Consider the following 13281-nt stretch of genomic DNA (forward strand, 5'->3'; position numbering starts at 1 on the left):
GGCTGGCACGAGGCTTCCACCAAGGCTGGTGCTGAATGCAGGGGCCCTGGCTTGCCACAGGGGTCCTGGCTGGGGACGTGTGTGTGTGGGGGGGGTGGCTTCACCTGGCACTCCAGCCTCAAGACTGCAGGGGGCTGGAGACTGGTTTCTCTGCCCCTCCCCCCCCGGACCTCTATGGGCCACAAACTTTGGTGGTGCCTTCAGAGGTGCCCGTGTAGTGGGGGAAGGTGCTGGCTGGAGGGATTCAGGGCTCTGTGCCGCTGCTGCGCTCCCCGGGGAATGGGCAGGGCCCTGGGTTCCTGGGCAGTGTCTGGTGACGGAGGCCTTGCTGTGACGCTGCTGTGGGATGCTGCGGTTCCTGACTGCCCCGGACGCCTTTGCCCTTAGCCCAGGGGCTGTGGCAGGTTTGGCCTAGCAGCTCGGGGCCCAGCACTGGCAGCTCTGGGAAACGCTGCCTGTGGCGCCAGCGAGAACCTGCGCTCATCCATAGCCGGATGGTGCGGGCCCCCGGCCAGGCCTGGAAGCAGAGCTGACACGTTGCCAAGCCGTTGCAGCCGCTCCTTGCACTGCGTGAGAGAACACCCCGCTGGGATTTCCTTCTCCTACCTTCCTGGCCCCGCTGAACCCCGGACAGAGATGCAGCCCTGCCACTTGAGTGCGCCTGCCTCCTCCCCTTGGGTGCTGCCCAGGCCCCATCGTGCCCTTGCCAGGCAGACACCTGTGTCCTGCTCGCTCCTGGGGCAAGAGGGGCTCGTATCGCCTGAGCAGGGGCCAGGGGCCAGGGCAGTGGCAGTTGCGTGCCAGGCTCGCTGGGGTCAGTCTCCGGTGCCTGGAGCTGCTGGGAGGAGCAGATGCTCAAGCCTGAGCTGGCTTCTCCGTCTGCTCAGCAGGGGGCGCTCTTCACCCTCCTCTGTTGGTCTCTAGGTGCATTGGTTGGAGCAGCAGGTGGCGAAGCGCAGGACGAAGAGAGACGCCTTCACGGAGCCCACAGACCCCAAGTTCCCTCAGCAGTGGTACCTGGTGGGTGCTGGCTGCGCGGGGGAGCGGCTCGGGCGTGCTGCACTGGAGGGTGGGGGAGGGGGTGCAGTGGCTGGGTTCTAGTCAGTTGCTTTGCTTTGTGCCAGGCCTCACCCTGCTCCGTGCCTCAGTTTCCTTAACTGGAACATGGGAATGGCCAGATGAGAGCAGACCTGTGTGCCATCCAGCCCAGTGTCCTGTCACTGCCTTCGGCTGGGAGCAGCTGCTTCCGAGGAAGGAACCGTGCAGCAGGCCGTTGGGGGAGGGCCAGGCACCGTTTCCTCCTCCCCACCCATTAGGCCAGTCAACGCCCAGAAGTGGGAGCGGTTACATCCCTTCCGAAGCTCCTGCTTTCATTCAGGCCTCACTATTCTGGTCCCATTATTGTAGGAATAGTGTGGTGGTGGCGGGGGGGGGCGAGAGGTCGGGGGGGGGGGGCAGCGCCTGCTGGGAAACTGCTGCTGCTGCCTGGGAACCTGCCTGCACTGTCCTCTTCTCCTGCGGGGGGGGGTGTGGAGATTGACCGCCCATGAGATGGGGGCTTGGGTCCTGGGGCTGTGTAGCTAAATCCAGGGTAGAGTCGCATCCGGGCCCAGGAGGGTCACTGATCCCCTGCTGGGGAGGGGGTTTCCCCAGCCCTGCAGCCCCCGCCTAATCCCTTAATCCCAGCCATGGGCCATTAGCTGGAATGAGCAGAGCCAGGGCCAATTCCTGCTCGATAGCGTCTCCCCCCCCGCAGCATGTCAGCCCCTCACCAGATGCCAGATCCTCCCCATCAGGGATCTCCAGGCTCTGCTATGCCCCAGCTCTTAAACCTGCCCTGGAGGAGCCCTTCAGTGTCCCAGACCCCGAGGGGTCCCACCCGTCCTTCAGGGCAAGGCGTGCACCCCACCACCACCACCTCCGAGCCCGAGCCTCTGGGCCGCAGCCCCGCAATGTCTCCCCAGGAGCTCTGCCCTGCTGGTGCAGCTGAGCCTGCTGGTCTGAGCTGTGCTCTGTGGGTGAGCGATGCCTGGCAGCACGCGCCTGCAGTGCCAGCAGGCAGCCTTGTCCAGCCAGAGCGGGTGTATTCGTCCCTGCGCACTGCCTGGGAAGGCCTCCGGGCAGCACAGAGCCGCCAGGGTTCAGCCATTATCCAGCCTGGCCAAGCCGAGGCCAGGTATGACTGCCCACTAGTTGCAAGTATTGCACACCCTTGTCCCACCACCTTCTGGACACTTGAGTAACACGTAGGGGAAACTGAGGCACACAGTATTCAGACAAAACAGTAAGAACATCCCCACTTGGTCACAGTGGGGCAGTATCCTTTGGGGTCCTTCCACTTGCCCTGATTTCCCCTGAAGGGCCAAAGCAGGTCAGTTGATTGCACATCTCCTGTAGCTTGGGGGTGGACTCGGTATGTTAGTGTAGCTTGCAGACAGCCGTGGGTTGTGGGAGCTGCTGCTCCATGACCCTCGTTGGGGGTTGCACCCCCCACCTTTCAGGGTGTGATCAGGGGGTTTCTGGGCTCGTTCCTCTAGTACAACGTGAACCAGCGGGACCTGAACGTGCGGGGGGCCTGGGAGCAGGGCTACACCGGCAGGGGGATTGTCGTCTCCATCCTGGACGATGGCATTGAGAAGAACCACCCGGACCTAGAGGACAACTATGTGAGTAGGGGCCCCAGCGTGCTGCGCTGTGTCCGCAGCTGGGCGCACAGCATGCTGGGACCTGTCGTCTTTGAAGCCCACACCTGCCACTCAGCTGCAGCCCAAGGCTCCTGGCACATGGCCCCGGGCTGAGCAGGATTCGGGCCTGGCCCTAGAGTCCAGAAGTGTGGCGAGGCAGCCCTGGCTGCTAGAGGAATGAAGTCTCCCTCTCCCATGCCACGGGCGGGGGCTGGCCTGTGGCTCTGAGCTTGCTGTGAACCACAGCACAGGTGTGGGCAGCTGCCTGGCCCAGAAGGGAGCATGGGGCTCTGCTGAGCTGACAGAGGTTCTGTCTTCTAGGACCCCGGGGCCAGCTTCGACGTGAACGACCAGGACCCAGACCCACAGCCTCGCTACACACAGATGAACGATAACAGGTGAGGGGGGCCAGGAGTCGTCCGCCTGGGGGCGTGGTGGGCTGAGCGGGGCCTGGCTGCTCCAGAGAGCCTGTCTGGGGTGGAGGTGGGGGGTGAGCTGAGGAGGAGGTAGGGGCCCCAGCTGTGGTAGGAGCCTGATTCTACTCAGGGGCTATTGGGGTGGCTCAAGCACAGGAAACTGGGCTCCAGACCCTGAGCATCTGCAGCTGGTGGGGCAGGGTGGGGAGTCCCCATCCCCTGTGCCCTGGCAGAGTTGTAGTCCCTCCTGCCTCCCCTCTCCAGACATAGGCTCATTCATTGCCAGCTGGAGCTGAGTCTGGCCATTCCCATCCCCCTCGGGTTCCTGAACCCAGGACGCTGGACAGGGCAGCCTGGCTGGGCAGTGGGACAGTGGCATGGCTCCAGGGGGTGTGTGCAGCAGCAATGGAGGCTGCAGCTTGGCTGCGGGGGCTGCAGGGACCCAGCCTGTGCTCCCTGGGCTTTGCTTCTGACTGTGCTGTGTTGCTGTTCCCTGGTGCAGACATGGCACCCGCTGTGCCGGTGAAGTGGCTGCTGTGGCAAACAACGGGATCTGTGGCGTGGGAGTGGCTTACAACGCCAAGATCGGAGGTGGGTGTGTGCCCGGCCCAGGGCTGGCAGAGAGCCTCTGCCTGCTGCTTCCCATGGCCTGAGGCCTGATGGGTGAGGGTCTGGGGCCCTGGCCTGCCTGCCTGCCTCTCAGCCCGCTACCTCGGGCCGGGATGGAGACCCTGCATGGGGCTTGTGCCTGCAAGCTCGTGTTTGCAGGGCACAGGGAGCCCAGGCTCATCCCAGAGCTTCCATCCTGGGGAGCCAGGGGGCTGCAGGGGAGCCCCGGAGCCTTTGCTGGAGAAGCTGGTGACATCTCCTGTGGCCCTAGGTGTGCGCATGCTGGACGGGGAAGTGACCGATGCCGTGGAGGCCCGCTCCCTGGGCTTAAACCCCAACCACATCCACATCTACAGTGCCAGCTGGGGCCCCGAGGACGATGGCAAGACAGTGGACGGTCCGGCCCGGCTGGCAGAGGAGGCGTTCTTCCGAGGGGTCAGTCAGGTGAGCAGAAGGGCCGGGCTGGCTGTGGGTTGCCATGGCTGGGGCCTGCCTCACTCTCTCTCTCTTTCCACAGGGCCGGGGGGGACTGGGCTCCGTCTTCGTCTGGGCCTCTGGGAACGGGGGCCGCGAACATGACAGCTGCAACTGCGATGGCTACACCAACAGCATCTACACACTGTCCATCAGCAGCACCACCCAGTATGGCAACGTGCCCTGGTACAGCGAGGCCTGCTCCTCCACCCTCGCCACCACCTACAGCAGCGGCAACCAGAACGAGAAGCAGATTGTGAGTCCGAGCTAGGCGGGCGCCAGGCTGGCAGCGGCGTGTGCGCTTGCGCTCTCTCGCGCTCGCTTTCTCTCTCGTGGGCTGGCCGGGCGCCTCGCCGGGATCAGGGCATGCTGGGAGCAGCAGTCTGTGTTGGCTGCACCTCCAGTGAGAGCTGAGGGCAGCCCCTTGGTGGGTCTGAGCCCTGTCTCCAGAAATGGTCTCGTGGGGGTCCTGAGGGACCAGGCTTCTGGACACCATGGCCCCAGGAGCTGCTCCCAGGTTCACTCTTGCTAACCTTGGGGGAATCTATGCTGCCCCCCGCCCCACAGCTGAGTTGGGAGGGACCCGTCCCCCAGGCAGAGTTTGAAATGAGCTGCCCCGCCCCGCTCCCCGGCCCTGTGGCTGTGTTGGCAGTGTCCTGGGTCACAGGGACTGGGGCGGGAGCACACGGGGGTCTCATGCCTTGCCTCTCCCTGCAGGTGACGACCGACCTGAGGCAGAAGTGCACAGAGTCGCACACAGGGACCTCTGCCTCGGCCCCCCTGGCAGCTGGCATCATCGCGCTTACCCTGGAAGCGAAGTAAGGCCAGGCGAGGGCTGCGGGGGGGCTGGGTTCCCCATGGCCCCATGAACAGGGAGCACCCTGATCTGAGGCTCCCGGAGTGTTTAGTCTGGGCACCACTGGAGGGTGGGGAGTTAGTGTCACGGAGTCCCCGGGCGCTGCTCTGGAACTGCTCCCCACCAAGCCAGGCAGGACTCTGGGGAGCCTCCTCTCCCTCAGAGCAGCCTGTCTGCAGGGCAAGAAGCTCCCACGGCTTCACCTCCTGGGTCTGACCTTGGAGCATTCAGCATCCTCTGCCCCTCCGTGCGCTTCCCACAGCGAGTCCACCCAGGCGGGGTCCTGGGGAAGCCACAGGGTCCTGCACCCCCACTTCGCAGTCAGACGTGACTCTCAGCCAGCCAGTAACACAGAGGTTTATTAGATGACAGGAACATGGTCTAACACAGAGCTTGTAGGTACAGAGAACCGGACCCCTCAGCCCGGTCCATTCTGGGGCCCAGCGAGCCAGACACCCACATCTGCCCTCACTTCCCGTCCCCAGCCAGCTCCAAACTGAAACCCCCTCCAGCCCCTCCTCCTCTGCTGAGTTCCTTTTCCGGGCCAGGAGGTCACCTGACCTCTTTGTTCTCCCCCACCTTTAGCATCCCCTTGCAGGGGGGAAGGGCCAGGCCATTAGTTGCCAGGAGACCGAGTGTTGGCCAGAAACTGAGGCCCCCACACAGTATCCAGAGGAAACATTAAGAACAGTCCCACTTGGTCACAGTTAGGCCCTGGCAGGACCTTGGCCACGCATGCTCCAAGCCCACCTCTGTCTCTGCAGTAAGAACCTGACCTGGCGGGACATGCAGCACCTGGTGGTGCGGACCTCGAAGCCGGCGCATCTCAACACCAATGACTGGGCCACCAACGGCGTGGGCCGCAAAGGTACTGTGCTGCCCAGCCCCCTCCCCCAGGCTGTGATCATCTGGGCACGGCTGGGGCTGCCCCACAGGCCCCGTCCGTGTGTGAGCAAAGTGCCCAAATCTGCCTTTGGAGCCCCTGGGGAGTGGGGCAGGTGGGGCCCCAGCCAGTGGGGCATGCGGCCCGCCTTGGGCAGGGCTGGCTGCTGGACATGGGACAGGCACCCCCCAGTGCCCGGACCTTTCCGTGTCCGCCCAGGGCCCTGCGCCTCACCCTCTCTCTCTCTCTTTGCAGTCAGCCACTCCTATGGCTACGGCCTGCTGGATGCGGGGGCCATGGTGACCCTGGCCAGGAACTGGACCACGGTGGGACCCCAGAGGAAGTGCATCATCGACATCCTCACTGAGCCAAAGTGAGGGCTGGTGTGTCCCGGGGGGTCTCCAGCACTGGGCCCAGCCCTCAGCGTGGCCGGACAGTCCAGCAGCTCCCGAGTAGAGCCCGGGCGTGCTGGGGTGGGCAGCGCTGGGCTCGGAGCCATGCTCTGCTCCCTGCATGGCTGACGTGGGGCAGAGCTGGAGAGGGGCCTGCGTTCCCCCCTGGGCAGGCTGCAGTCGGCGCTCTGGGCATCCTGAGGTGACAGGAATAGCTGGAAAGAGGCCTCGGCCAGAGCGCTGGGGCTCCAGAGACTGGCCTGGGTCTGGGGCTCATGCCTGCTGCAGGCCATCTGCCTTCCCTGGGGAGTGGTTGGGCCAGCGCTGCTGGTGCCACTGCTCTGTGCAGAGGGAGCCTTGGTCCCCGTCCTGCATGTGGAGCGGTGCCGGGCTCTGCTGCCTGCACGTGGCTTGCTAGCGCCGCTCCCTCGGGTGCTGTGGTTTGGGAGCAGCCAGCGTGAGCCGGTGCTGGACAAGGGCCTTTTCAAGGCTCACACAGAAGCTCCTTTCACTTGTGCTTGCCTGTCTCCTTGGCGCTTGTGCTGTGCCCGTGTGGCTGGGATTGGGGCGCTGAGTGATTCCCATAGAGCTTGGGGGGGGTCTGTCTCTAGCTCCACTTGTCCCTCCCTGCTTGCTTCCCAGGACTGGTACCCTGGGATCTGCCAGTGCTCGTCACCCATGCTGGCACCAGCACTCCTCCATTGCGGAGCACAGAGGTGCCATATGTCCAGTGCCCAGGCTGAGCGCAGCCGCCTGGCATGCTGGCTGTGGAACTCAGTCAATAGCCACCCAGGGCCCCCCCAGCTGCCCCATAGCTCTGGGCTTCTCTGGACCCAGGTGCTCTCTGCAGCTCCCTTCCACTGCAGCACCGGCCGGGCCCTGCTGGCCTTCAGCCTGGCCTGGCAGCTTTGGGGGGAGGGAGGAGATGCAGTGCCCAGGCCGGGGAGCAGGAGCCGAGCTCTGGGGATGCTGCTGTCTCCACTGCAGGTGAAGAAAGGAGCCATTCATGGCTGGCACAGGGCAGCTATTTAGAATGGGGCGGACGCACTCACTGAGCAGCCCCCTGCCTTCCAGGAACTGGGCTGGTTTGAATGTGGTGCCCATGTTGTGGGGGGAGCTGGCGCTGAGCCGGGGAGCTGTCTGCCTGCTGTGGCACACGAAAGGCCAGGAGGTCCCATCTTGTCCATCCCAGAGCCTGGCCTCTCAGGGAATGTCTGTGCCACAAAGAAAATCCCATGGCTGTGTCAGCTCACAGGCAGGGCTGGCTCCAGGGCTTTTGCTGCCCCAAGCAGCCCCCCCCCCCCCCAAAAAAAAAGCCACGATTGCGATCTGCGGCAATTCAGCGGGAGGTCCTTCGCTCCAAGCGGGAGTGAGGGACCCTCCGCCGAATTGCTGCTGAATACTTGAAAGTGCTGCCCCGCTCCGGAGTGGCCGCCCCAAGCACCTGCTTGATAAGCTGGTGCCTAGAGCCGGGCCTGCTCACAGGGCTGGGCAGTGAAGCTGCAATGTAGGCATTCTGGCTGGGGCTGGAGCCTGGGCTCTGGGACCCTGCAAGGTGGGAGGTCCCAGAGCCCGAGTCAGCTGACCCAGGCCAGCAGCAGCTGTGCGTTGCAGTGCAGACATACCTTAGCTCCTCCCCAGAGCCAGCTTCATCTCCCAAGCTCATGCCAAGCCTTGTCCTGTCATGCGGGGCTGTGCTCTGACCTGGGGGCCCGTCGGGCCATCAGCCACTCCCGTTCCCAGCCTGGCCCCCTCACTGAGTGCCCAGGATCAGGCCAGGTCTGACTGTTACACACGCTCATTGTCAGCTGCTGCTCAGCCCTGCCCGTTCCCCCGGCTCCTGGGCCCCGGGCTGGGTTCCGTTATCCGCACAGCTGTGCCCGTGTTACTGGCACTGCAGCTGGGGAGCTCTGCCTGGGGGGGAGCTGGGAAAAGGGGCAGCAGGAGCAGATCAGTGGAGAAGGGAGGCAGCAGGGTGGCTGGCACCTGAAGCTGCTGAAGGCCCTGGGGGGGCCTCCCTAGCTGCTGCATTCCTGGCACTCAGGAGATGAAGCTGGCTCTGGGGAGGAGCTACGGTATGTCTGGCTCGGCTTGCCTGCTCTCCCTTCGGGGCCTCTGGAGGGTTCTTGCTTGTGAGTTGAGAAGGCAGCAGGGTTGGTATTTCCCTGGGACCTCGGCTCAGGTGCTGTGGAGGGGCCCGGTGGGGGGGCTGCACCCCCTGCTGGCTGCACGCTGACTCCACTTCCTGTGCTCTGCAGAGACATTGGGAAGCGCCTGGAGGTCCGGAGGAAGGTGGATGCCTGCCTGGGGAAGGCCAGTTCCATCGGCAGGCTGGAGCACGTCCAGGCCAGGCTGACGCTCTCCTACAACCGGCGTGGCGACCTGGCCATCCACCTCACCAGCCCCATGGGCACCCGCTCCACCCTCCTGGCTCCCAGGTAGGGCCTGGACTGCCACAGCCTGGGGGCTGCCCAGGCCGCCCCCTGTGCGCTGCTCGGGCTGCCTCAGGCGGCAGGCCTCACCTCTCCCTCCATCCCCAGGCCCCACGACTACTCAGGCGACGGCTTCAACGACTGGGCCTTCATGACCACGCACTCGTGGGACGAGGACCCCTCCGGTGACTGGGTGCTGGAGATTGAAAACACTAGCGAAGCCAACAACTACGGTGCGTGCAAGGGGCTGCAGGCTCCCCGGCGCCTGCCGTGGCCCCAGCTGCCCACCCAGCCAGCTCCCTGGTGCTTGCCTGCCGCTGTCCCTGGCGCCCACCGGCGTCCCCCTCCTGCTGGAGCCTGCCTGGCCCGGCGCACTGTGGCAACAGGCAGGCTGGCATCGTGTATACGAGGTGCCATGTGCTGAGCAGAGACGGCTGCCCCGTGGCCACAATGCCTGCGCTCCAGCAGTAGCTCCTGGGTGCTGGTGGCTGCAGCACCACGACTGGGCAGGGGCGCCTGAGGCCAAGCACCTGGGAGGGGTGGGGAGGAACCTGGACCTGCCTCTGAGGGACTTGGAGGAAACGTCCGATGCAGAGGCCCCATGGCGCAGTGTCCTCTCCTTGGGCGAGGTCAGCCCAGGGCCCCCATCCCTGCTGCGGGGGTCCCACTCGGGCGCTCACTCAGGTCATGTGGGGCAGCGGCACAGCCTGCCCCCTGCTCTCCTGGCTTCCATGGGAGTGGAAGGGGGTGTGATGGGCCCTGTGGCCAGCAGAGGGCACCAGACACTGGGATTAAAGCCAGGTGGGTTAGCAAGAGTTAGTCCGAGTGGCGGGTCCCTGGGCGCTCCTCACCCTCTCCCTTGGCCTGCAGGCACCCTGACCAAGTTCACGCTGGTTCTGTACGGGACAGCGACAGAGCCCCCCAGCCTCTCCAACCGGCTCGAGAGCAGCGGCTGCAAAACCCTCACCTCCAGCCAGGCCTGTGTGGGTGAGTGAGGGGGCTGGACCCCCACTGCTGGACATCCAGGCCCAGGGATCTGGGGAGGGTGGGCAGAGCTGTGCCCAGGAGCACCCAGACTGGCGCAGCCCTGGCAGTGCAGCCTGGCTCAGGCTTGGTGCAGCCCGTGGGGCAGGCATGCCGGTCTGGGGCTGGCAGAGCCCTGGCAGTGCAGCCTGGCTCAGACGTGCCACGGCCCGTGGGGCAGGCATGCCAGTCTGGGGCTGGCAGAGCCCTGGCAGTGCAGCCTGGCTCAGACGTGCCACGGCCCGTGGGGCAGGCATGCCGGTCTGGAGCTGGCAGAGCCCTGGCAGTGCAGCCTGGCTCAGACGTGCCACGGCCCGTGGGGCAGGCATGCCGGTCTGGAGCTGGCAGAGCCCTGGCAGTGCAGCCTGGCTCAGACGTGCCACGGCCCGTGGGGCTGGCATGCCAGTCTGGGGCTGGCAGAGCCCTGGCAGTGCAGCCTGGCTCAGACGTGCCACGGCCCGTGGGGCAGGCATGCCGGTCTGGGGCTGGCAGAGCCCTGGCAGTGCAGCCTGGCTCAGGCTTGGTGCAGCCCGTGGGGCAGGCATGCCGGTCTGGGGCTGGCAGAGCCCTGGCAGTGCAGCCTGGCTCAGACGTGCCACGGCCCGTGGGACAGGCATGCCGGTCTGGGGCTGGCAGAGCCCTGGCAGTGCAGCCTGGCTCAGACGTGCCACGGCCCGTGGGGCAGGCATGCCGGTCTGGGGCTGGCAGAGCCCTGGCAGTGCAGCCTGGCTCAGGCTTGGTGCAGCCCGTGGGGCAGGCATGCCGGTCTGGGGCTGGCAGAGCCCTGGCAGTGCAGCCTGGCTCAGACGTGCCACGGCCCGTGGGACAGGCATGCCGGTCTGGGGCTGGCAGAGCCCTGGCAGTGCAGCCTGGCTCAGACGTGCCACGGCCTGTGGGGCAGGCATGCCGGTCTGGGGCTGGCAGAGCTCTGGGGCGAGCACTAACCCACCCCTGTCCCTGCAGTGTGCGAGGAGGGCTTCTACCTGCACCAGAAGAGCTGCCTGAAGCACTGCCCCCCCGGCTTCGTGCCCAGCCTGCAGAGTGCCCACTACGCCCTGGAGAACAGCGTGGAGCCCAGCCCCCCTCACCTGTGTGTGCCCTGCCACGCCTCCTGCGTCACCTGCATGGGGCCCGCGGCCAATGCCTGCCTCAGCTGCCCAGCCCACTCGCACTACAACAGCCTGGACCTGACGTGCTCTCACCAGACGCAGAGCAGCCGCGCGTCACCTGCCCTGGGCCAGCCCGAGGCACCGCCCACCTCCAAACTGGCCATCCTAGTGGCCAGCCTCAGCTGCGTCTTCATCGTCCTCATTTTCATCACAGTCTTCCTGGTGCTGCAGCTGCGCTCGGGCTTCAGCCTGCGGGGCGTCAAGGTGTACTCCCTGGACAGCGGGCTCATCTCCTACCGGGGGCTCCCCGCCGACCTGTGGCAGGAGGAGCCGCCTTCCGAGTCGGAGGGCGAGGACTGTGAGGCGCACAGCGAGAGGACTGCCTTCATCAGAGACCAAAGTGCCCTTTGAGCCCCCCGGCCCCTCCCTGCCCTGCCCTGGCACAGCCCCCGGGGCAGGGAAGGCCGAGGGGCCCTGGACACTGCCCCGCCCTGCTCGGGAGAGGGCTTCACCAGCTGCTGGCACCGTCCTGTGGGCACCTCTGCTCCTGGCCCGGGGCAGCGGCTGCCCAGCCTGCTCTAGGGAGGGACCCCGGCACCGTCCTGTGGGCACCTCTGCTCCTGGCCCGGGGCAGCGGCTGCCCAGCCTGCTCTAGGGAGGGACCCCGGCACCGTCCTGTGGGCACCTCTGCTCCTGGCCCGGGGCAGCGGCTGCCCAGCCTGCTCTAGGGAGGGACCCCGGCACCGTCCTGTGGGCACCTCTGCTCCTGGCCCGGGGCAGCGGCTGCCCAGCCTGCTCTAGGAGGGACCCCTGGCACCATCCTGGGCTCTCGCCCCCACAGCACCAGGCCCAGCCTCCTGTTTCTTTTAACTCGCCAAAGTGTTTTTAGCATGCCCCCCCCCGCCCCCGCCAGCCCCATGGGCCTGGTGAGGGTCTTGTCCACCCCCCCTGCCTGTGCCCGTCACACCCATGTGCTGGGGCAGGGGCGTGTTTCTCAGGGCTGGGGCTCCTATCTGCTCGGGCTGGCTCTCCAGGCTGCTGGCGGCCCTCAGGCCAGGCACTGCATCTCCATGGGGGGGCCCTCTGGCAAGGGGGTGATGTGCTGTCTCCTTCCAGCCTTGGGCTCCCCAGGCTTGTCCCCAGTTTGGGCCCAGAGCAGTGGGCAAGCCCTGCTCTCTGTGACCCTCTTCCCTCCTGGGGAGCAGCAGGGCTCCCCCAGCTCGGAGGACCCCCGGGAGTGGCAGCTGTTTCCTTCTCTCTACAGCAATAATGGCTGGGCCCCTGGCAGGGCTCCGCCGGTGGCCCGGAGGGAGCATGAGGCTCTGCGGTGCTGAAGGGTCTCGCCCGGGCCCAGGGACCCCAGCCCTGCGGCGGCAGGCGGCAGCAACCCCACTGCTCCCCGCCTGCTGGAGAAGTTTCCAGGGCATTGCCCCAAGTGCCCAGCCCGCTGCCCACGGGCCGCTTGCCCTGCCCTGCCCTCAGCCCTGCAGCGCTCTCTGGGCTCGGGCCGCGCAGCCTGGACCAGACTCCAGCCCCCTGCAGAGGCAGCGAGTCCTGGCGTGTCTGCCCCCCCCTCCTCCCCCCCCAATGTGCCTTGCCCCTCCCCTGGTGGTGACAATCTGTTTTGCTCCCCAGCTGGAGCCCCCCAGTCCCCTCCCTGTTCACAAGTCATTTGCTCCTGATGGTGGGCGAGGCCTGGCCCAGGTAAGTGGGGGCTTCAGCGTAATGTGCCCCCTGCAGGGGGCCTGAGCACCAAGCCCAGAGCTGCACCCCCAGGCCCCGTCTGCGTGTGCAGCCCCCGTGCTCCAGCCCCTGCACAGGCTCAGGCAGTGCCGGGGGCAGGGCCCCCCACCCCTGGTTTTCTGTCATCACTTTCTGGTGCACAGTCATTTTTTCTTGTAATTTAATCAGGCAGGTGTTGCCTCCTGCACCCGATTTTTAATTTAATGGTTGTGGATATAACGCTAGAGAGACTGAGAGTTATTAAATGTTCAGAACTATGCAAACCAGCCCCCCCCCGAGCATGTTCTGTGCCCCCGCCTGGCTGGGCGGGCTGCCCCCTGCTCCCTCCCCCACACAGGCTGTGCCTCTCTCTCCCCCCCACTCGCTGCCACTTCTCCTTGGTCTGCGGCAGATGCAGGGGCCAGCCAGCTCTGTGCTCCAGCCTCCCCTTGGCGCTGCCCCCATCTCTGGGAATTGCTGCCGCCTGGGTACACCCCCCCCCCTTCCCACTCTGCCCTCTTGCTCAGGCTGCACAGCGGTGGGGCAGGGAGACAGGAAGTGGGAGCCCCAGCCTTTGAGAGCCAGATGCTGGGCCCTGCCCCTTGCTGTGAGCAGCAGCCCCTGGGAGTGTGGGCCTGGGTCATGACAGCTGGGGTAGGGGGCCCCATGCTAGCTGCCTGC

At 66.0% G+C, this 13281-nt stretch overlaps 1 protein-coding gene across 1 annotated transcript in view; it reads left to right on the plus strand.

The window, feature by feature from the left end:
- FURIN (furin, paired basic amino acid cleaving enzyme) overlaps window positions 1-12887 on the plus strand; it is a 28050-nt gene extending 15163 nt beyond the window's left edge. Inside the window, exons 4-16 of the mRNA XM_044979644.1 lie at window positions 925-1020; window positions 2538-2666; window positions 3006-3082; window positions 3603-3691; window positions 3981-4153; window positions 4227-4439; window positions 4901-5001; window positions 5804-5907; window positions 6178-6295; window positions 8573-8752; window positions 8855-8979; window positions 9617-9733; window positions 10733-12887. Of these exons, the coding sequence (XP_044835579.1) occupies window positions 925-1020; window positions 2538-2666; window positions 3006-3082; window positions 3603-3691; window positions 3981-4153; window positions 4227-4439; window positions 4901-5001; window positions 5804-5907; window positions 6178-6295; window positions 8573-8752; window positions 8855-8979; window positions 9617-9733; window positions 10733-11289 (2079 nt within the window). The 3' untranslated portion in view covers window positions 11290-12887. The remainder of the gene's footprint in view (window positions 1-924; window positions 1021-2537; window positions 2667-3005; window positions 3083-3602; window positions 3692-3980; window positions 4154-4226; window positions 4440-4900; window positions 5002-5803; window positions 5908-6177; window positions 6296-8572; window positions 8753-8854; window positions 8980-9616; window positions 9734-10732) is intronic.
- The last annotated feature ends 394 nt before the right edge of the window (window positions 12888-13281 follow it).

The sequence above is a fragment of the Mauremys mutica genome, chromosome 11, assembly GCF_020497125.1.
Source record: "Mauremys mutica isolate MM-2020 ecotype Southern chromosome 11, ASM2049712v1, whole genome shotgun sequence".
Taxonomy (NCBI): domain Eukaryota; kingdom Metazoa; phylum Chordata; order Testudines; family Geoemydidae; genus Mauremys; species Mauremys mutica.